At 59.9% G+C, this 22,640-nt stretch overlaps 1 protein-coding gene across 8 annotated transcripts; it reads right to left on the bottom strand.

The window, feature by feature from the left end:
* LOC130541802 (smoothelin) lies at positions 1–22,337 on the bottom strand. Of its 8 annotated transcripts, XM_057308212.1 has the most exons (21): positions 22,184–22,337; positions 20,296–20,426; positions 15,464–15,612; positions 14,971–15,064; positions 14,801–14,879; positions 14,599–14,705; positions 13,394–13,714; positions 13,232–13,304; positions 12,568–12,639; positions 11,966–12,487; positions 11,596–11,768; positions 8,348–8,500; positions 8,184–8,259; positions 6,910–7,074; positions 6,751–6,813; positions 6,467–6,533; positions 5,356–5,529; positions 5,074–5,191; positions 4,344–4,495; positions 3,219–3,384; positions 196–304 (listed from the first exon to the last, which is right to left on the bottom strand). In XM_057308212.1, exons 2-20 carry the CDS (start codon positions 20,344–20,346, stop codon positions 3,240–3,242), a joined length of 2,754 nt encoding a protein of 917 aa, XP_057164195.1. In that variant the 5' UTR covers positions 20,347–20,426; positions 22,184–22,337; the 3' UTR covers positions 196–304; positions 3,219–3,239. The 8 variants fall into 8 exon arrangements, with proteins under 8 accessions (XP_057164194.1, XP_057164193.1, XP_057164197.1 ...); XM_057308211.1 differs by having other exon boundaries at positions 1–3,384; XM_057308210.1 differs by lacking the exon at positions 3,219–3,384 and having other exon boundaries at positions 1–304.
* Between the last annotated feature and the right edge of the window lie 303 nt (positions 22,338–22,640).

Raw genomic sequence — 22,640 nt, 5'->3', positions numbered from 1 at the left:
TCGTTGAAAACCAATAATTTATCAAAACGCAGCGTGTGTATGCGGGGGAGGGTGTCGCGACAGACAGGGCAGCAGTGGGCAGGCGCACAGGGAGGGGATGGTGCCTGGATGGTGGGGGCAGCTTGCCGCAGGCGGGCCGTGCGGGCAGGGAGGCTAGACATTCTTGCCGCGCAGGCGCAGCTCGTGGCGCCGCAGGTGGTTGTAGAGCGACTGCACATAGGTGAAGACGCACTTGGGGTCGGGCTTCTTGCCCATGATCATCATGTCCTCCACCTCCACCAGGGGCACGCAGTCCACCAGCATCCTGCAGGGAGGGGGCACGGGGGTGGTTGTCAGCACCGACCCCGCCTCCTGCGGCTACCCTCTACCTGGAGGTCTTTTCTCTGCTTGCAGCCTGTTGGTCTTCCATAAACTCCAGATTCTTGATTGACTGAAGGGGGTAAAAGCCTTCCGGGAAGACAGGAATCCCCAGGCCCCACTCACCCTCGCCTAGAAGGATCACTGCGGGGAGCCGAGCCAGGCAGGCGGATGTGGAGATGGGAGAGGAGGGCCATGTCCCATTCCAACTCTGGGCAGGATTCATGTCTCTACCCCTAGCCCTGGGGGGGGGGGTCCTGCCTCCAGACCCCACCCATGTTCTCTCTGGAGGGCCACCTCCAACACAGCCTCAATGGCACACTCCAGCTGGCACAAGCCTCTGGGTTGGGCCACTGGATCCAGTGGGGGCTTACCCATGGGAAATCTTTCTTCTGCAGTCAGGACCGCCCCTGTAACCCTCTGTGCCCTGGATTGTCTCTCAGATACCTGGCCTGGTACCTCCTGCAGAGAGGCCCGGGAACCCCTGTCCTTGCACCAGCTACATGAGATGGAGGACAGCGAATGTGTGTGGGGGGGAGGGGGGATGGGGCTGGTAGTTCTTAAACCCTTACCACCTGCCTTGGGTAGAGCAGGGGAGACAGATGAGGGTCCCAATCAATACAGACAGAACCATCTACAACATCCTCAAGGGTAGGACCGCCCTTCTGTCATCCTCCAGAGTGCTGGCTGTACTTTACAGAGAGGGAAACTGAGTCACAGACCAGGAGTCATGTTTCAAGCCCCAGAGCTTAGTAGGTGCAGGGCTGGGCCTTCTGGGACTCAAGCACTCAACCCTGGGTGTTGACACCCGCCTGGAGCCCCCTCTTCCCTACTGCAGGAGCCATCTCCCCACTCTGGAGTGAATGGGCTGCAGCCACTAAGCAACCGACAGCCCCAGAACTCTAAAGCTGGAGTTTGCTCCTTGGCTCCATTCCCCCCACCCCAAAGCAAGACCTCTGCTGCCTTGCTCCCTCCATGTCCACGTGAACTGAATTTCCTTAGGCAGGGAAGGCATAAAGGCAGGAACTCCTCCTATTGCCAACATACCAAAGGGCCCAGGACTACCTCCTCCCATCTTGTGCCTTCAAGGTCAAACTTGGGACCATGGTAGGGCTGGGGCCTACTCCCAGCTCACCCGGACTCCTTCCCGGAAGAAGGTTGGGAGGCGGGAGACCTGTTTCAGTCCAGGCTGTACCCTGATCAGCTCTGTGTGCTAGATGAAGCTCTGCCCTGTTCTGTGACTCAGTTTTTTCATCTTTACAGCAACAAGTTCTCTGCCTCAGTGGAGACCTTGGGAGCACTCAGGATGAAATGAGGTTCTGACTCTGTTGCTGATGTGCTATGTGCCCTTGGGGTCATCTCTGCCCCAGGCAGGATTCATTTCCCTGGCTATACTATGGGGAAAAAGGCAGCCTCTTTCTGCAGCTCCTTCAAGCTGTGGCTATCTCCCCAGGGATCCCGGGCTCCCCAACGTGCAGCTCCCTCCCACCTCTGGTGTCTTCCCTGGAGACCTTATAAAGCCATTGTTTACACTGGGGCTCACAGCTCAGGGCTCCAGCTGCCCCAGTGACAGGCCAAACACAGGGCAATTCGAGCAACAGCGCGGCTGAGTCACACTTTCCAACTGGATCAGGGCTGGGTTGGGCCCCTCTCCTTCCAGGCCAGCCTGCTGGGCGGCAGCTCCTAAGTCCATATATGACCTGGAGACAGAACCAAGCCCATCCTCCCCTCACCTGCTTGGCTTCTCTGGGTATATGTGTGCACATGTGGGCTGCCCCCCACATGGCTCCAGGCCCCGAGGGGCATCTGAGGGCTAGCTCTTCCCTGACTCACATGGCTTTGGGCAATCCCCTGGCTCCCTCTGAGCCTTTGTCTTTTCTTCTCTCTACACAATAGGTGGGAAAAGTGATGGGGTAAGGAAAGCAGCCCTAAGTGGGGGGTCTGGAGCTCCAGTTTCTGGCCCTGTTTCTGACCTAAAACCTCCAGGACGCTGGGCCACCTTTCTCCTCTGAGCAGCTTCTCTGGAATGGACAGTTAGCTCAGGACCTGAATTCTCTACTGTGGCTCTGAGGTGAGGTGGCTAGAGAGAAAATGTCAGAGCTGGTTTAGAGATCCAGAAACATCTTCCTGTTAACTGGCCCCGCTCTTGAGCTCTCCAGTGAGTGTGGCACCACCAGCTCCCCAGTGCCCAGACTGGAGGCCTAGCAGACTTCCTTGAGCCTCCTTCTCTCTCCCCAACCGGATACATCAGGAAACCTGTCCTACTTCTTATTAAGCTGCTCCAGCTATCTAGCCCATTCCTTCCCTCCCCATCCCTCATCCAGGCATTGTTCTAGAATGCTAACCAGACCACATACATCCTTTCTCTGTTTGGAAATCTTTTATGACCCTTGTTCTCAGGAGGAAGTTCAAACTCCTGTGGCCCCTTCTCCCCTTCATACCCAGATGAAACTTCCTTCCCTTCCTGGGTGTGCCGTGCTCTCCATCCCTCTCACCCCCAGCCCTGTGCATAGGCTCATCCCTCTGCCCGGGACTCCCTTTCCCTCCTTTAGCCTGAACTTGTCGTTCAGATCCCAGCTCGGTTTGCACTTTCTTCAGATAGCTGTCCCGGGCCTGCAGGCTGGGTCCGGTGCCTCCTCTGGGGTTCCCTCCTGGGCTTGCTCCATCTCAGTCCTGCTCATGTGGGTTGTCGCTGCCCCTTTAGAAGAATGGTCTTGCCTGCTAGACCCTGAACTGCCAGAAGATAGGCCCGTGTCTGGCTCCTCCTGGCTGCTTCCCCCACCCACCTCCCGGGTCTCTCTCTGTGCCCCTCTGAGCAGATTCCAGCATACAGCACAGGTGGGCGAGGCGGCGTTTCTCACCGTGGGGCCCCTGAGCAGGGGTTAGGACTTTTTGGTTTTTACCAGCCCCTTCTGGACCAGACAGCGGTAGAACTCCTGGATGTACGTGTACACGCACTTCCAGTCAGGCTCTCGAAGCCGCACCATGTCCTCTGTGTCCAGGAGCTGCGGGCAGTCCGCATGGGTCCTGGGGAGGGTAGGGGGCCGGGAAGGGGCAGGGAGGCAGGGCCCGGGAGAGGAAGAGGGGGAAGAGGCAAAGAAGAGAAAGGGGAGGAGAACAGAGAGACACACACATACACACACACACAGAGACAAGAGTTCAGTTACATTCTCAGTGCTGCAGTCTGCCGGCCCCCCCGCATGCCCCTTCCCCATAGTGGACGTGCCGCTCACTACCCATCACTAATGGTGTGCGATGCAGACAGGGGTGGGGGGCCAGACCAGTCACAGGTGCAGAGAACTCTTGGGGCAAGCGGGAATGGGGTGGGGGCAATGGCGTTGGCACTGAGGTTGGAGAGGAGGGCTGTGCCCCAGGGAGGGGGGGGTGAGGGAGGCGTGAGAGGAGGTGGGGGAGGGGGAAGAGGAAGAAATCTGGGGGAACCAGAAAGAGAAAAGGAGAAAAGGAAAGACAGATGGAGGGTGCTGAGGGTGAGGTGAGCAGACGGGGTAACGATTCCAAAGTGGAGGGCTTGCTGATGTCCTATATAAGCTTCTGGCAACACCTATATAGGCTGGGCGGGCACGGTGCCCGGGCCAGGAGCCTCCTTTTGGAATCTCCAGCCGGGATCCCGTGGGAGCAGGGAGCTCTGGTGACAGTGGGAGGAGAGCAGGACAGAGAAAGGGAAAGAGAGAGAGATGGAGGAGGGGGCAGAGGGAGGATGGGGGGATACGGACAGGGCCACCTGGTGGGCCTGGGCCGGGGCTGGTAGGCGGGCCAGTGGCTCCTTCGTTCCGGCGGGCGCCTGGCACGCTCAGCGGCGGGTGGGCAGGGTGGAGAGGACAGGGGCTTTCTGGGGAAGGGGGTGTCAGCCACTGTCTGACAGTGCGGCTGGCCAGCTCCAGGGGGCCTTGGGGCAGCTGGGCCTGGCCCAGCTGCGCAGCCCCAGATGCCCAGCTGACACCAGCAGGGCTGGGGCCCACACTTACTCAGCAGATGAGAAGGCCACCTCGAAGTTCTGACGCCGGTTCTGCGGGCTGAGCTGCCCATAGTCGAAGGCCTCGGGAAAGAAGTTGTGCACCAAGGCACAGAAGGCCATCCCATCACTCCAACTTGAGGAGAAGTTCTGGATGTCCACGTGCTATGTATGGGTGGTGGGAGGACTGGTCAGCTTCCCCATAACTTCTATGCCCCCAGCGTTTGGCATTCCAGACGTAGGGCAACTGGGGTCAGAGAGGCCCTGTAGCTTGCCCAAGGCTGCATAGCGGTTGGGGAGTGGGAACACGAGCACCCTTCAGTTCAGTTTGTCAACTCCCACGTCTGCTACTTGCTGGCACAGAGCAACCAGGAGGCCCAGCACCACCCAGCTAAGACCACGGTCATGCCTCCCTCACTCCTTCCCTTACTTATAGGTATTTACCGAGCTCCCCCACTCTCACTCCCAAGAGCAATGAGGGGGGACTCCAAGGGTGAGGTCTGGCTCTGAACTGGGCCCTCATTAGGCCCTGCCACTTAATCAGTTATTCTGGACTCTAGGGCATGTTGTGTGTCCCTTGTTTCCTCATCCCAAAAGAGGACTTCCATCCTCCCTGCAGGCACGGGGGCTGTGAAAAGCACAGGGGGTGAGAAGGAGTTCTGCCAAGAGGGAGGTGCGGACCTGTGGGGTGGGGGTTGGGGGGAGAAGAAAGAAGCTTGGCTGCCTGGCCTCACAGCGCTCACCTCATAGCCACGTGTCTTGGCTCGGCACCAGTCTAGCAACATCTGCTTGATGCTGTTGGCGTTGGGGACCCCAAAGCTGGTGGAGCGCTGCACGGCTGCGCGGGGTCCACCAGGGCTTCTGCAGGGGAGCGTGGGGGGGGGGCGGGTCACTCAAGCATAGGGGATGCTGCTTCCTACCCAGCCGGTCCCAGGCCCCTCCCAGCACAGCTCCCACTGCACCCTCCCGTTTCTGGCCCCACCCAGCCACGCCCCCTGCCACTCACCCCGCCCCCTGCCACTCACCCCGCGGCGCCTTCCTTCTCCAGCTTCTCAATCATGGCCTTGCGCGCCTGGGAAGCCGAGGTCTTGGGCAGGCTCTGCGCCTTCATCAGCTCTTTCTTCTTCTCTGCCTGGCGTTTCTCGAGTGCCGCCAGGCTGCCGGGCCGCGGGCTGGACTCATCCTCGCGGTCAAAGATGCTGGGGGGTAGGGAGGCGACTGTTAGGCTGCTCCTGAGCCTCGACCCCCGCTCGCCAAGGGAGGGGTCTTGTTGGGCTCCCGACTCTACACCCTGGGGTAGGTAATCCACAACCCCAACACCGGTCAGCAGGGGAGGGAGGCGTCCTTATCACACCCATTTTGCAGAGTAGGCTGAAGCTCAAAGGACAAGAGGGTGGGAGTCACTCTTTCCAAGAGACTTGGCCCTTGGGGAGTTCTCTGAGAAGGCTCACTCTCTGATCGAGTGACAGGTGAGTTCAGGTTCTGGGCACTATCAGCTAATAATGCCCACCAGCATAATCAGAATAATGGTAATAATAACAGCTCATATCTATTGCGTCATTTTAAACTTCACAAGGGGAGGGAGGGATACTTATCATTTCCACTAAAAATGAGGGAACAGGCTTCTGGCCTCAGGTTTCAGAGGGCATGAGGGGCGGTGCAAGAACTTGAACACGGGTCTTTCTGGCCCAGAGCTCTTGAACCCCTCTGGTTCCCAGCCTGAATTCTGATCCTACCAGCCCCGATATATTCTGTAGGACAGAGGTGTACTCCTCCCTCATGAGAATAAGGTGCAAAAGTGCTGTGACATGGGACGTGGTCTGCAGACATTGGGAAGTGGCAGGGCCACCAGGCAGCTCAGTGGCAGGCAGGCCTCTCTACGGGCTCAGCGCCATCGGTGCCACTCAGAGCTGGGAGACCCTGAACAAATCTCTGGCCTCCCTAGAGGTGGTATGGCTGAGGATTAGGTGAGATCACAAGGGGAGCAGGAGTGGCCTGATTCCTGCTCTGACCCTCCCTGCCTGTATGCTCATCACGTTCCAGCACCATGGTCTACCCCTCTGTAGAATGGGTGTGCAGTGGGGTCCCATGTGGCACTGACTCGTCTGTGGTCTGGGGATGGGTACCTGTGCTCACCTGCCCATCTTCTTGGATGAGGATGAGGAGAAGGTTTTGGTTTGCACCATGGTGCTGCCGCCACCATCTGTGAGAAAGGGGAAGAGGAGCAGGGCTCGGGCTCGGGCTGGACATGGGGAGACAGCGCGGGGGGGCTGCGGGGGGATGGTGGTAGCCACAGGCAGAGAAGAGAAAGTGACTGCTGGACAGAGAGACACACAGATGAAGGTACGGAGAGAGAGCTTGAGGAAGAGTCTGCGGAGGTGGGCAGGCAGGCAGGCACAGGGCGACCCGGGCGGCCTTACTCTCCGAGCGCCTCACAAAACTGGACTCCACTGTGGTGGTGCGGGCCGTCCGTGTGCCGTCATCTGTAGCGGCAGGGGTGAGAGGAAGAATGTGAGGCGTGGGGCCAGTGGGGTGGATATAGTCCCACCCGGAGCCCTGAGCCCTGCTTGGCCCCTTACTGGAGTGGACGAGCCGCTCGGTCTTGGTGACAGTGCTGACAGCGGAGCCATCGGCTGCCCGCTGGCTGTGCTGCGTGGTGGTCTCAGTGGCTGTGTTGCCACGGCCCTCCCCTGGCCGGGCCCGTGCCTCTTGCAGCCGCCGTTCCCGTTCCTTGTCCCGCTGGTCTGGGCGGGGGGGGATGCCCCATGCATGCCCAGAAGGGCCACCCATCACCCACACAGCACATATGCACGGGCACACAGGGCACACAAGATGGGGTGGAGGGCAACTTGTTAGAACTACTGAAGACAGGGGACAAGGGCCCTCTCCAGGAGTAGCTGAGGGGGAGGGGATAGCTATAACTTGGCAGGGGGCGGGGCGGGGTGTGGTGTGTGGCAATGGACTCAGGCAGAGACAAGGGAATATGGACCAGCTAAACTCAAAGGGGGAGTATTTGGGTCCACAAAGGGGGTTTCTATGGGAATGAGTAGCTTATTCCAGAGTGAATATGCAGATCTGGGCGGGGGTGGGGTGGGGGGAGTAGCAGAGTTCAAGGAAGGAGAAGCTGAGTGAGGCTAGTAGCTGAGTGGGTCTTTAAATAGGTCTTAAGTGGGAGAAGAGCAGCTAGAGGAAGAAATATCTAGATCCAAGGAGGGAGTAATTGGAGGTACTGAGAAGTAATTCACTACAGGGAAAGAGGAGTTAGGACAGAAGCTGGTAAAAGGGGTCACTGGGTCTGAAGAGGTAGGTGGGTGGGCATAGGGGCTAGGTGGTTATCAGCGAGGCCTGGAGGAAGCAATCAGATTCAGAGAGTATCTACAGCAGCAAGTGAATCTAGACTCTGAGGGAAAGAAGAGCTGGGTCCAAGAAGCAGCTGTGCTCAGGGAATGGGAAGCTGGGTGGGGGGCAGAGGCTATGGTGGTCATCAGTGGCTCTCAAGGAGAGAAAAGCAGCTGGGGGAAGGAGTATTTGGATTCAGGGAAGAAGTAGTCGGCAGTACTTGGGGAAGCAATGGGATCCAAGAAGGAGTAGCTAGGAAAGGGAGTAACTAGGTCTAGGAAGGAGAAGAGAAGCAGGTTGGGGACGGTATAACTGGGGTAGCCAGGGGGAAAGAAGGGGCTAGGGAAGGGAGAAGCTGGATCCAGGGGGAATGACGCAAGGGAACATCTGGGGCTAGAGAAGCAGCTGGGTAGGGCAGTTTACTGAACTAGAGTGTCCGTGAATGGACCCCAGAGTAAGGGGAGCAGCTGGGCACTGGAGCAGCGGGATCTGGAGTGGGGCAGGGGCTCTCTACCTCTCTTCTTTTGTCGGAGCTCACGCAGTGCAGCCCGGATGAGCTTCCGTTCCTCAAAGTCTGTCGTCTGATCCAGCTGCAGATAGAACCCCTGTCATTACCCACCTGCTGCCTGCTGGGTTCCTGCCCCCTGCCAACCCCCAGTCCGCCAGATCTGGCCATACCATCTTGTCCAGGATGCTTTCATCCTCGATGGCCATCAGCTCCTCTGCGCTCAGTGGGCTCCGCCTCTCAGGTGCTTTGTCCACCCGCGTTTGCTCGGCGCCATTAGCCACTTCCACGGCTGCCGAGGGGGGCTCTGCTGGCTCTGGCTCCATCTGCAGGGTGGGGAGAGGGCATGGACTTTAAGGAGGGGTGTAGATGAAACCAACCGTGCCCCCAACGGACGGGGGACTAGGCCCTGGGTCTGCGGGCACAGCCTTGGAAATAACCACCAACTGGCCAGACTGCCCGTGCACGGATGGTCATACTGCGGTCAGACTCGGGGAAGAGGCACTGACAGCCTTGCCGTAGGGCTCCCCATCTACCCGGAATTGTGTTAATACAATTAACCGTGCCAATACTGGTGCTTTTCAGTTGGTAGTAAGCACTGTATAAACACTCGGGATTTTACTGTCCCTATTTAGCATAAGGGGAAACTGAGGCTCAGGGTAGCTCCATGACTTGCCCACAGCCCTTCTATAAGTGTGAGGTAGCCTGGGGTCTGAGCTGAAGGTAGCTTAACTCCTGAACCTGAGCTCTTTCTGCTACTTCATTCCCAGCCCCCTCCCAGGCAGGCTGTGCTCTGTCCTGGCAGTTCCCAAGGCCTGGGTCCTCCTGGGCCAGTGCCCAGGCAGCACATGCCACACACACACACACACACACACACACACACACACACACCCCAAAGGGGCTGGACCAGGGCCCTTGGGCTCCTGACCAGGTGTCTGACTGGGACTGCTCAGAGCCAAGTCCTCTCTGAAGCCTGCCCCTGCTCCAAGGGGCCTGCAGCCCCAACCTAGCACCCTACGCCTCCCAGGCCACCTTCCAACCACTTGCAGACAAGCCCCCAGCCCAATTATCACAGCCCCTCCCCTCCTGGCAGGGTCTCTCTATCTGCTGTGAGGGTAAGGAGAGCCGAAGTGGCAGCTGCTTTAGGGAGACTCAGCCTGGCTGGGCAGAGTAGGGGTGGGGGTGGGGGCTGGGCCCTGGCCAGGGGCTGCTGGGGCAGCCACCAAGCATGCCTCAGGGCCAGGAGCCTGGCACCCTCTCGCCTGAGCGTTGGAGCACTAGCATCCCAGTCCCACTGCAGATAGGTAAACTGAGGCTCAGAGAAGGTACTGGCATATCTTAAGGCCCCTCAGCAGAGGCAGAACCTACTCAAAACCACCCCCCCTTCCCCAGCCCATAGGGACTTACGAGACTGCTGCTGCGGGCAGGGCCGGCAGAGGAGCGGCGGCGGGTGCTGAAGGCAGGCGGGTGGGCCACGGGGGTCCCGGCATCAGCTGCCTGGAAGAGGGCCTCGGGATCGGCAGCAGCCAGGAGCAGCTCACTGGGCTCCAGCTCGGGCTCAAGGTCAGGCGCGATTGGGACCCCCAGCCGCAGGCTCAGCACCTCCACCTGCCTGCCCAGTGCATCCAGCCGCCGGCTCAGTGCCGCCGTCTCCACCCGCAGCTCTTCAGCTGCCCGGGCCACTGGCTCCATGGCGGAGGCTGCTGCCTCAGCCGCCTGGGTCACTGCTGCCCGGCCCGCCTCAGCCACTGCCCGCAGCTCCTCCAACGCCAAGCCCAGTCGCTCCTCAAGGGCTGCAGCCAGCTCAGAACCGGGCCCCGGTACCCCCGGCATGGTGATGGCAGGGGCTCTATGGTGGGGTGACGATGGGGACAGTGGTAGGGACAGTTGCCTCTGGCTGGCAGTGTCAGAGTCTTTGCAGCTGGCCTGAGGGCGAAGGCAAGGGCAGTGGGCCTGCCCCGCCCCTGCTGGCCTCCCGGCCTCCCAGCCTGCCACCCGCCAGCTGGGGCTGGGGCCCAAATAGAAACCTATTCTGGGCTCCCTGTGGAGGGGGCTGTGGGGGAGGGGCGGCCTGCCCAAACAGGCAGACCGCCAGGCCTGGCCCTGGCCCTGCAGAGATCACAGACCGGCAGCACAGCAGCGCTGCACAGGTCCTGGAGGACTACCTAGGCCACAGCCCCGTGGCCCACAGATGGGGAAACCGAGGCAGGGAGCAAGGAATAGGCCTGCCTCGGCCACTATTTGCATTAGCTGCTAGGATCCACTCTGCCAGCCTCCAGAGCCTGCACTCCTTTGCCTTTAGGCCATGTAGTTGTAGAAAGCCTTGAACCAATGGGGGGAATGGAGGCACGGAGAGGCGGGGCTTTGAGCGATCTGCTGTAACAAGTGTCTCGTCCCTGACGTAAATATTCTCTGGCCCGCCTGTGGCCCTTGGACCCAACTACAGGTTTTGAGCAAATTTTAGGCACTTTTCTGCTTTCCCTTGATTCCTGATGGGGAAACTAAGGTGAGTTGGTGGTATCAGATACAGAACTCACCGTTGTACCCCCCCCCCCACAAGGGCCTCAGCACCATCCCCTCACGCTCTTGTCAGAGAGCAGTTGGGTCCTGCTCTGCAGGGGAAAGGGTGCTTTCTTGCTCCACCTCTCCCAGTCACCCTTGAGAAGGCCCAAAGCTGGCTCTAGCCATCTCACCTCAACCAAAGTCCCATTCAGTCCCCAGTGTAGTCCAGAGGACATTACCTGGGCAGCCGGTGGCCCACGGGGCATCCCTTCCCCAGCTTAGCTCCCAGCCAGCTGATCCCAGCCTCAGGAATGAATAATGGAAGGGTGCGGCGTATTCAGTTCCCGTGGCACCTGCTAGGCTGCCGCCTCACCTGACTGGCACCCCCTGCCTGTCCCCCCATCAGTGCTTCTGCTGAACCCCCCAGCGATGTTGACGCAGATGGTAATCACTGATCTCCAATCTCCTAAGAGGCCAGGCTGATCCTGGATGAGCAGATCAGCAGCTTTGCTTCTTGGGGCTGAGGTCTAGTATGAAGTAGATGCAGGGGCACTGGGGCTAGCACAGGAAGAGGGGGCAAGCCCTCACCACCCTCTCTGAGCTTCAGTTTTCCCATCTGTTCATTAGGAATGAACGAACTGGTTTGGGAGTAAGGACCAGAGACCAGCATGTGGGAAATCTGCGGCCAGTACAGAGTAAGTTTCTGACACACCTCGTGGCTGATAGACCCTAGTCTGCCCTTAGCTCTGCCACCAGCTGGCTCTGGACCGTAGGTAGCCCCGTTCTGTCTCTGGGCCTCAGTTTCCCTGTGTGTGCAGTCGGGGAGGAGTGGAGCAGAGGAACCCTGCTAGCCCTACATCCTGAAGCAGTCTAATAAGACTGATGGATCGTGAGGCTGGTGGGGTAAGGAGGGGCTCACCTTAATGCTGCAGCCTCCCCGGCCACCAGGGGAGGCATGGCTGAAGCTGGTAACGTGAGTGACGCTGCCCAGCTGGGTCAGGGTCCCAGGGCTGCTGATGTGGGTGATGGTGCTCTTGCCCCCACTGCTGGTGCTGAGGAGGGTGGGAGGTGCCCGTAGCCCCAGCGTCAGTTCTGGAGGGGTAGAACGGCTACTGTCAGATCAGCTCCAGTGCGGGCGATGCCAGCCAAGGTTAATGGTGCCCCTTGCCCCCAGCACACCCTTTGGAGACACCCTGAACCCTGGCTACAGCACTTGTCCTATGTGCAGAGCTGGGTGGCCGGCTGCAGGCACTCATCCCCAGCAGTGGGGAGACAGCAGGGAGGCCTACCTGCCCTCTGGTTGCCTGTGGGCAGCAGCACTCGGCTTGTGGATGCCTGGCCACGGCCATCCTTGATCTCGATGGTGAATGTGGTCTTCATACTGGCCCCTGGCTCGGCAGTGCCGACAGGCACGGAAAGCGGGGCACTGGGCTCCTCTGCGCGGGCCATGGGCCCCCCTGCTCCGTTTTCAAGGGGCCTGGCAGCCAAGCCCCGCCCCCTGGGGCCCTCCTCCCGGGGGCAGCTCTGAAGCTGGGCCAGGGGCCTGGCTGTTCCTCGTGGCTCCTTGCTGAATCGGGAGGAGGTGTCACTGGGGCCCCGTGAGGAGGAGCCACTGGAAGAGGAGGCAGGGGTAGTGCTGATGTGGGAGGGGCCCAGGAGTCTTGTGGGGGTCGAGGAACCCAGGGCCAACCGGGGTGGACCATCCTGGAGCCCAGCAGCCATAGGAGAATCAGATGTGAACTTGCGCACACGATCCCGCACGGAGCCGGCCCGCTGGAACGGGGAAGAGCCACTGACAGGGGTGGGGGGCTCTAGAAGGGGTAAGAGGGCTATCAGTGACTTGGTGCGACAGGGACTGCCCCAAGTCTACAGCAGTGGGAACAGGTAGTACCTCGGTTCTGGGCTGGCTGGCGGGGGCTGAGCACGGACAGGGAACGTTGGCAGGGACGGGGTCCAGGCAGGTCTGGCAGTTTGGAGAAATGGTGGTAGCCAGGTGGGGGAAGATAAAGGAGACTGGATAGGGGGGTTCCACCTCTCACAGTTCTCTCTTCCACACCACCTCAGCCTCCCAACCCCTTCTTGCACTCCAGTCTCCCCATCCTGTCTTGTTCCTCCTTAGTTCCTGGCCCCCCATTCAGCTGTATCTATCTTATAGGCTCCTCCTTCTCCTCCAGCACTGACCCTAGGATGACTTGGACACTCCTGGGGGCTGGGGCTAGGCTTGGGCTGGAGGAAGGGTGCCCAGATCCTCCCTGCTGATGGGGATGGGGGACACCCGCCCTGGCCAGCACTGCCCATGGCCTCAGCTGGGAGATGGGCGCACTCCCTTATTGGGGAAAAGAATGTGCCTGAGGCCCGTTGCCTTTCAAGGCTGCGGGGAGGCCTCTGGCCATGGGTGGGGGGGCGGGCCAGGCTGGGGGTGGGGACACTTCGGGGCAGTGGGAGGAGTGTCAGGGACTGCCTAGCCTTGAAGAAGCTGAAGCAGTCTAGGCACTAGAGCCCATTTTCTAGACACGGAAGGGGAGGCCTGTAGCTACTCCTGCTCGGACCCTCACCTGCTCTCTTTGTGTTGGAGGGACCTTTGGTGGGGCCTTGGACAGCTGGGGGCTCTGTGGGACCAGGCAGGAGCTGCAGGAGAGACATAGCATAAGCAGGGCCTGACTCCCCAAATCAAGGAGCTCACCTGCCTGGCATCCCTGTCCCTCATCCAGACTCACCTTGCTGACCACCTGCCTCTCAGTGCTGGGGGTAGCTGGCAGTTCCTGCGGCTCAGGGCTGGTGGCCCTGGGTGGGCTGGAGGGTGGCTCAGGGCTGCCCGCAGCCTCAGCAGCAGGACACTGGGCCTCAGCAGGCTCTAGTGGAGGCTCAGGAGAAGCAGTGGTGGGTGAACTGACAGGCGAGGCAGGTAAGCTGGGTGTGCCCCCAAGTGGGGCCCGCAGCAGGAGTGTTACCGTGGTCACATCCCGGCTGGTGCCCTGGGGGGTTGGGGTTGGCTCTGGGACCTCCGCCTGCTGCTCCTGTGTCTCTGGCTCTGGCACCTGTGGGTGACCCACAGGATGTAGCCAAGGCTCCCCAGGCTGTCAGGTGCCCAGGGCAGGGCATGCAAAGCAGAGGGGCTAGGCATAGCTTCCTGTGGGCATACCCGCACATGCATGGATGCTGATCCTTACTTCCCAGCCTCCTGGCACTGCCTGGAGGAGGGCGGTTCAGAGAGGATCAGATCCTATGCCAGGGGTCGGGGATGACAGGAAACCTGCTGGGGACTCCCGGTCTTCAGAGATCCCTGGAGCAGAGGCCCCTGACCCTGACCCCAGCCTGGCTCATCAGTGGGTGTGTCTGTGGGGGTTAGTCCTTCGGGCACTGGGACCCAGCGGCCTCTGCTGGCCACTTAAGGAATTTACACAGCTTGACCTCTCGCCCACACTCCCTGGAGAACAGTCAACTCTGTGAACAGTGCTCCACCAGTCAGCTGGGGTGTGATAGGTAGGCCCTGAGAAGCCAAAGTCAGGATGTGGGCTATCTGGATAGGGAGCGACAGCCTCACGATGGGTTTAAGCTGGGGAGGTACCATGCATTTCAGGGAGATTGCATTGGCTACCGAGTGGAGACTGGATGGCCATGGTGGGTGAGAGGTTGGCTGGGAGCAGGGAGGCCAGCAGGGTGGTGATGGGAGACACACTCAGGAGCAGTGTAGTCAAGATGGCTTTGAGGGGAAGGCCTGGGTAGATGCAGTCTGGATTGGGGGACATGCGGCCAGAAGTTGCCCGGGAGGGTAGGCAGAGGCCTGAGATAGAGCCCTCGAGTCCCCCCCAAAAATGCCCACCCTCAGTCAAGTACCAGTCTAGCAAAGACACACAGGTGCTCTTTGCTGCTGGCATCCATGGGCACAGGACACTGGGCTATACCCTCCCACCCTGCTCACCTTCCTCACCTCACAGCGTTCCAGCCTCTGTGCTGCCTGCCCCTCGCTCTCCTCTCTTGAGCCACTGTTGGGACGCCCGCTGCACAACCTCCCAGCCAACGTGGCAGCTGGAAGGGAAGGACAAAATGTCAGGTGAGTGGCCGGGAGGTGCTGTGGGTAGCCTGTGGCAGGGCACAGGGCGGGGCCAGAGCAGGGCACATACCCTCAATCTCCTGGGCCCTTATGCGGCGGATGGCAGCTCGGATCAGCTTGCGTTCTTCATACTCACCGGCACCTCGCAGCTGTGGATGAGAAACAGGCCACCGGTGCTGGACTGTGGCGTCCGGCTCTTCACCTGCCCTGCCCCATCCCCTGGCCTGGCCTGGGCCTCACCAGTGCAGTCAGCTCTTCCACATCATTCATGGACTCCAGCCGCCCCGCCAGCCGCGCCAGAGCTGCTCGCTGCTCTGCCTCTTGCTGCTGAGAGCTGCAGGGACAGCATGACTATAACCCCCACTGCCATTGCCAAGTCATGGAGGGTGTGAGCTGAGGGGAGGGGCCAGGACGGGGCACCCAGAACCTTGGCAGAGGGGCGGGTAGTGGTGCACACCCTCTGGCTCCACGCTGGCACACGCATGCCCACGTGCGTGAGCACTAGAACCACAGGCTCGGACGTGCTATCAACATGCGTGTGTCTGGGACTCCAGGCCCGGCAAGTGGTCCGGACCCACAGACATGCCGGTGTATTCCAAATGCCTGCCTGTGCTGCCGTTTGCACACCCAGATAGGCAGCAAGCACACCTGTGCTCACGCCTGCCTGCACAACAGCAGCCGAGCCCTGGCACGTCTTCCTCCCACCTGCATGACCAACCCCCTGGCCACTCACTGCAGCCAGTTCTCCTTGTTGTCCTGCCGCTCAGCACGGAAGCGCTTGGATGCCAGGGCCTCCTCCTCACGCTGCAGCTCCTGCCGCTGCAGCTCCCGGATGGCGGAGCGGATGCGCCGCCGCTCTGCCAGATCCGCTGTGACCTCCAACTGTGGGGCAGGCGGGGGTGAGGGGCAAGGCATTTCAGCTGCCGGGGCAGAGGGCGGGTACCAGCTGCCCACAGCTTGGCCTGGGCCACAATGAGTGGTCTGTCTCTACTCTCTCTGCCACATGCCTGTCACGAGCCTGCCCTCCCACCCACCCAGGGTCTCAGAGAGACCGGCCCATGGAACCAGAGCTCCTGGACAGCCCACTGTGCACTATGGTTTACAGAATGGGTGGCCAGCAACTGCCCACCTCGGCCAGTTGCGGGGCCAGGCACTGCTTTCTGAGATTTGACTCCTGTCTCAGGGTCCTTCGTCAAACCCCCAAGAGCCTGGGAGCCAGGAGGAGGGAGGCCACCCCACGGGCTCCTAACAGGGTCCCCGAAAGGGTGATTAGGGCAGCTGGAGTCCACCCTGTGAGCAAGGAAGATTCCCATGTTCTTATCCCAAAGCACTACAGCCTTGCTAGGGGGTGGCAGCCCCATCCACACTGGACTCATGGGAAAACTGAGGCAGGGACAGGTGCTCAGGAGTTCTAGTTTCTTGCCTGGCTGGGGGCTATTTTTTTCTCCTGTACTGACCCAGTCCTAACCACCATCAAAGGGGCCAGGGCCCAGAGTAGGAGGGTTAGTTCCCCAGATAGATAATGCAGCTGCACGAGGGTCTACCCAGGGCCCTAGAGAGGGTATCAAAGGGGGGGACAGGTGCTCCCACCTGCTTCTGAGCCCCTCAACCCCTGGGAAATTAGGGGTGGCTGGTCTAACGAGGTTCAGGAAAGAGTCAGCCAATTGCGATGCCTCCCCCACACCTCTCCTGCCTACAGCCTCTGTGGCTCAAGAGAGAGAGGACTGGTCTGGGGAAATCATTCAGGGGTAGGGTCAAGGAACCCTCTACCTCTTTCCTCTATAGCCTTCCTCCCCCATCATTCCTTCCTACTCCAGGATAGGGGGCCAGTGGTGGTGGGGATAGGTTTCAGCAAGGTGTATGGGCTGGCCCACGTCTGCCATCAGGTCACTTGTCCTAGTCTGAAAAGAGTAGGGAGAGGTCTGGGGCACAGATCCCTCCATGGTTCCTTCAGTCTCCACATTTCTGAGGAGCAATGGGAAGGTCCCCTGAGGCTCAGGCCAGAACCCCAGCTTGTTCCAGCCTCAGTCTACACCTGGCTGGGTGGTCGGGAACATATCCTTAAGTTCTCTGTTTCTTGGTTTTCTCATTTGCCAAACAATGGCTTCCACCTCAGGGCAGTGGGTGGGGATGGGGGAGGTGACTTGTGGTCCCCCTGCATAGCTGTGCATGCAGTAAACATCACCCCCTCCTTGGTTCCAGCCACTTAGGAGGAGAGAAAGGCAAATGAGTACATGATACGAGGCATCAGTAACATTTATCGAGAACCTATATGACAGATCCTGCACTGAGAACCCAGTTTGTTCTAATCTCACAGAAACCCAGTCACTTTATTACTCCTATTTGACAGATGAGGAAACTGTGGTTCAAGGGGGAGAAGTCATTTGTTCACAGCCAAATGACCTGAGCCAGGTTTGAACCCATGTCTCTCTGACTCCAGGGTCGGTCTTGAGCTGAAGATAGCTCTGTTGCTGGGGTCTGTCTGCCATGGTGGGTACCTCAAGGACCTTGGCACCACTGTGGAAGGAACCCTCTCTAGCCTGGACTAGAGTGAACTATAAAGGCCAAAGGGGGCCTATTATAGCAGAGGGAGGGAGAATGAGGCTCACCTTCCCACCCTGCAGTCCTGGCCTCAGAACTAGAACCTTCTGTGGTACACTTGGAGATTGTGGGCCTGAGGGGTCAATTGGTTCAGTCCCCCTGTACAGAGGGTAGAGACCAAGAGATGCGATGACCAGCCCTCTGTCTCCTGGGTACCCATTCTGAATGCCCTGGGTTCCACAGATGGGGTTCTTATCTCTGAAAACAGCCTGATGTAGAACCTTGGCTACCTCTGTGTTCCCTAGAAGCCTCACTGTCCCCATCTGGAAAATAGGATCCTCCATCTGATCCCCCCACCAAATGAGTGTGGTGGGGCTGGGGGAAGGACAACCTCATTCCACTGGTCATCCCCCAGCATGACCCTAACCTTTGGGCCTAGATACTGTTTGCCCACAGTACCCCTGCTGTGTGGCCTATGTTCCCCGCCCTCTCAGGCCCCACCGTTTTGTGTGGAGGGGACTGTGGGAGGGAGGGAAGGAAGTACAAAGCGCCATTGTCCACCAGAAGGAAGGGGAAGGGGATAGGGCGGTTTCCGAAACTGCCCAGTGAAATTCTCCCGGGAGGAAAGAGGGCACTTCCTCCTCCTGGGGGGCCGGGTCTCCCGGCCTTTCTGTCCTCGCTAGTGGGGAGTGGGGGGTGGGGTCTGACAGGCCCCGGCGTCTTTCTGGGACTCAGCACCCCCACCCGCACAACACAGAAGACTTTCCAAGCATTTTCTCAGTCCCAGCTCCTCCAGCCACCCTGGGAGACGGGCCGGCAGCGGGGCGAGGCCTCGCCAGGGGGCGCTGAAGGCCCGCAGGCTCCGGAACCGCCCGCCCGCCCAGGGCACCGCCCACGCCTCTCCCGGGCCGCCCCGAACTGGGCGCCCGGTGGGGAGCCAGACAGGAAGCCCCCCGCCACCGCCTGCTTTAATGTCTCCGGCTACCGAGAGGAAATCAAAGTTCACAGCACTTAAGCAGCTTCCCTAGGTCACCCAGCTAGTGAGCGTCGGAGCTTGAACTCGAACCCCGGACCGAGGCGGAGGGCGTCTGGGTATATGGCGGAGGGACACGCGGCGTGCCTGTCCCCAAGTGCCCCCATCCCGCGCAGGCACCCCACCCCCGTCCTCAGGAATGTGCGGGAGCATAGGCCGGAAGCGGCTGCCCGGGTCCCCGAATCGGCCCGAAGCTGGGGCGCGGGCCAGCTTTCCCTTATAAGGCCCGGCCCCGCAGGGAGGAGCCCGGCTTGGGACGCCCCCGTTCTTGCCACGAGGCCGGCGGGAGCCAGGCGGGCGCTCGGGGCGGGGACCCTCGGCAGCGCCGGGGCGAAGTAATGGCGGGCGCCGGCCGTGGAGGAACCGGTCTGGGGGTGGGAAAGACCTTGGGCGGCTTCGCGGTCCCGAGACGAGGGGCAGCGTCTAGTGAGTCCTTTCCCAGGGAGGGGGCGGGGCTGGGGCGACAGCAGCCGCAGCTTTGGCTGCTTCTCTGAAATCCCACATGGGGGTGGGAGTTGGCGACTGGAGAACCCTGAGCCTCCGAGTGGACCCCTAGAGACGGAGATGCGCGGGGACCTGGCTTTCTTTCTGGCATGTCCTGACTCTACTACCCCCAGCTGACTTCCTGAGGGGAGGTCGAGCTGACGTGGTGGGAACTTTTGGAAAACCAATCCGGTACATAGCCGGAGAGTCTAGGGGCTGGTTCGAGGGCACACAGGCTGATTGCCTTGGGTAGGTCATGGCAGCACCGGCCACTGCCCAGTGACCCCTGCCTCCAGAAGAGTGGTATGCAGGTAAAGGTAAATCTTTAATCCCCGCCCCTCCACTGCCCACCCTCACCGAGGTTACGGGCTGGATGGGGGCGGGGCTCTGGCCCCTCCTCCAGTTCAGTAGCTCCCTGCCCTTGATAGTGGGCGCATGCCTGCCCTGTTGTGTTGCCCTACAGCGTTTCTGTGCATGGGGGTGGGTGGGCTATGGTTAGATAGAAGCTGGGAAAAGAGTGGGCCTATTCTTCTTCCACTCTAAGATCTGGGCCCATGCCTCATCCTATCCCCATGCCAACTCTAGGACCTAGATATATGTTTGCACAGATCTCTCCCTCCCATTTTACAGGGAAAGAAACTGAGGCTGAGAGAGGGAAAATGACACACTAGAAGTCAGAGCTTAGAAGGGCCCCCAAGGGCCCCCATCCCTCTTTGTGGGCTCTTCTGGCTTTGACTTACCCAAGACTTGGTCCCCCATGGCCCTCTTTGGGGTTTGTTTGGATCCTGGCACACCCTCTTTGTAGCTGGGTGCCCTCGGGGAGGTGATTTCACCTCTCTGAGCCACAGTGCCCTCCTGGCTTTTGGAGCTACTGTGGTCACAGCTTCTGTGAGATGGTCTTGCACCTGGCCTGACCCCTGCTGTGCCCTGGCATTTTTTAAAAGATTTATTTATTTATTTTAGAGAGAGAGTGCGGGAGCAGGGGGAGGGGCAGAGGGAGAGAGAGAATCCTCAAGCAGACATCCTGCTGAGTTGGGGGGGGGCAGATGCTGGGCTCGATCCCAACACCCTGAGATCATGACCTGAGCGGAAACCAGGAGTCTGAGCCACCCAGGAGCCCCTGTGCCCTGGCATTTTTAATCATTGCTGCTACTGTTAACATTGGGCTAGCCTCCAGGGCCAGGCACTGCCCAGGCTGTTGCTTGGGAGAGCAAATCTAGCCTCCCCACACCTGTAGCTGCACATGGGCGAGTCCTCAGCAGTTACTGTTTAAACAGGTGGTGGCAGTGGGGAGCTGGGAGGCACCAGGCCTTAGCACCTGGCATGGACAGGCACATGCTACTGGGTCCTGCATCAGCCATGCATAACAGGCTTAGTCCTGTTCCCCTGAGCCCTCCTCCTGCCCCCTCCTTCCACCCCTCCTCTTGTCAGCTGAGAGGTAGCCTGGACAGGCCCTGCCTCTGACCTGGCTTGCCTGTCATCAGAGCGGGGATGAACGGGCCACTTACCAGCTTTCGCAAGGCTCCCTCGTCCAGCCCGGCTAAGGCCTCATCTGCCATCTCGCTGGCCCCTACCTCTGTCCGTCCCCTCCTAGTGAGGTCTCCAGTGCCTGTGGCACCTGACACCAGCTCACAGAATTCTGCAGGAGACAGACATGAATTAGGCCTGCTGGGGCCTCTAGAAATCACAGGCACTTGGGCTCTGTGCCTCAGTTTCCCTTTCAACCCATGATCATCTGTTAGTGTCTGATCCTTGCTACCTGTGGCTCCCGGCTGGGAGTTCCCTTCTGTCCTAGCTGGTATGTTGAAAACTTAACAAACCAAGGGTGGGAGTCCCTGGTTCCAGCCCAGCTAACTTGATGCCAGCCTGCTCTGTGGCCTAAACTGGGCTCTCACCCCGTTTTAAGCATCGAACAGGGAGTAGAGACCTGGATTAAGAAGGCCAACTACAGCCTGCTCACCACCAGGGGGTGCCCGCCAGACTCCAGTTTCCTGCCCCACCCACCTATCCCCAGGGCCTGCCCAGCCCCCTCCCGGACCAAAAGCTCAGTCTCTGGCTGTGGGCTGTGCGCATATCCAAATCCATGCTGCCGCTGCCCCGCATTTCCCCAGGTGATTTAATCCATTGGCGGAAACATCCTGTCTTCCAGTCCTTGACAGCAGCCTTCTCTCTGTACACACTCCTCTCTTCTCCCCTCCTGCCCTGTCTGATGCCAATTGCCTAGACCTCATGAAGCCAGGTGTCCAGGCACCCAGCTCCTCCTGCCAATTTACACACTTAGAATTGAATTCCCCAGCTAAAATAGCCTTCAGAACCTGATCCGTCCAACCTCTGGATAGGCAAAGTGAGGATTGTCGAGGGCCAGGGATTTGTCACAGGGGGAAGGAGGATCCCAAAGACCCAGAGGGCAGGGATGGATTTAATCAAAACCTTGGCCACCTCTAGCTCCTAAAGCCCCCCCCCCCCCCAAGTGCCCCTAGGGGCTCAGGACACTCCCTCTTGTCCTGTCACTGCCCATCATGGCCCCCTAAATCCTGGCCCAAACTTCCAGTTCCTTCCTTCCTTTCTTCAGCCCTCATGTCTTTGTGGAATTTGAGGGCCCACAGCCTGACACACCATAGGTGCTTAGTTAATGTATGGTGACTGAAATGGCCCCAGGATTGCCCCCACCCCACGTTGATTCATCCCTCAGTCATGCCTTCCCCCTCCCCAGAACAGTCACTTGTCGAGTCACCCCATCCGGTGAAGGGGTCTGGTGGGGGGGGGGGGTCCTAATCCACACAGTTGGGGTTCTTCGGGCCCTGCCTATACAAGTGGCTGCTTGCCTTTCCCATCCCCTTAGGCTTGGATGGGTGTCAACCACCCATCTTCCCTCTGTTGGGGTTCTTACCTCTTATCCACTTACTTTGGGGGTAATCCCCCCAAAGTGCCACTCAGCAATCACCAGACTTAGGCTCTGTGGACACTCTGAGTTCCCCCATGTCTCCTGAGGAGCAGGGGTCCCTGATGCGTAAGCCATGACACCCAGGGGACTATAGGAAGTGTCTTTCTCCTTAGGGACTCCCGCCTCTGCCCCACTTCAGTTCCAGGGCTCCCTGTCACACACACACAATCTTCAGTCCCCGGGGATTGAGAAAAGCCTTAGAGTAATGTGGGACCTTCCCCAAGGTGTCTGTCCCCACAGACCAGGGTCCCTCAGGGTCGTGGAGCCTCCTGGAGGTCCGTGGGTGGTATCCTCTTTCCCGCAGTCTAGAACCTTATCCCATGGCTAAGAGCCCCCGTGGATGGTTGGGAGCACCCAGGTCTGGGAGTCCCAGAACCCCTGTCTAGATATCCGGGTTCCACCCCCAGGACCCGTCGGGGGTCCCGGTGCCTCCTAGAGGCCTGCACACCCACCTCTCAGTCCGGCCCACCCGTTCGGCGCGGGCTCAGGTTAGGTCGCTCGGGATCCGACAGAGACTAGGAACGGTCAGGGGGAAGGCGCCGCGACCGGGATCCCAGTCCCCCTCAGCAACCGTCCCCGAGCTTCTGGAAGCGCCGCCCGTCCAGCCGCGCCAGCAGCCCTGCCAGCCCCGCCCCGAGCCACCGCGCCAGCCAATCATTGGGAGGGTTCCGCCCATTCTCTTGCCCCATTGGGGAAATTCAATTTGGAGGCCGCGCCCCCAGGGCAGGTCCCGCCCCATGCGGTCCGGGTTGTAGGGGATTGTAGTCTTGGGGCCACTGCCGCCGCGACCTTGGCTGGTTGGGCAGGGGACAGCAGGAGGACAGAGCTTCGCACCAAAGTCGCGAAGGGTTGTGGATGAAGCCAGGGTAAGTGGCCCGGGCTCGTCCGACTCGTGGAGTCTTCAGAACA

The sequence above is a fragment of the Ursus arctos genome, unplaced genomic scaffold (genome assembly GCF_023065955.2).
Source record: "Ursus arctos isolate Adak ecotype North America unplaced genomic scaffold, UrsArc2.0 scaffold_65, whole genome shotgun sequence".
NCBI lineage: Eukaryota > Metazoa > Chordata > Mammalia > Carnivora > Ursidae > Ursus > Ursus arctos.
This window is presented reverse-complemented; position numbering and strand designations above follow the sequence as displayed.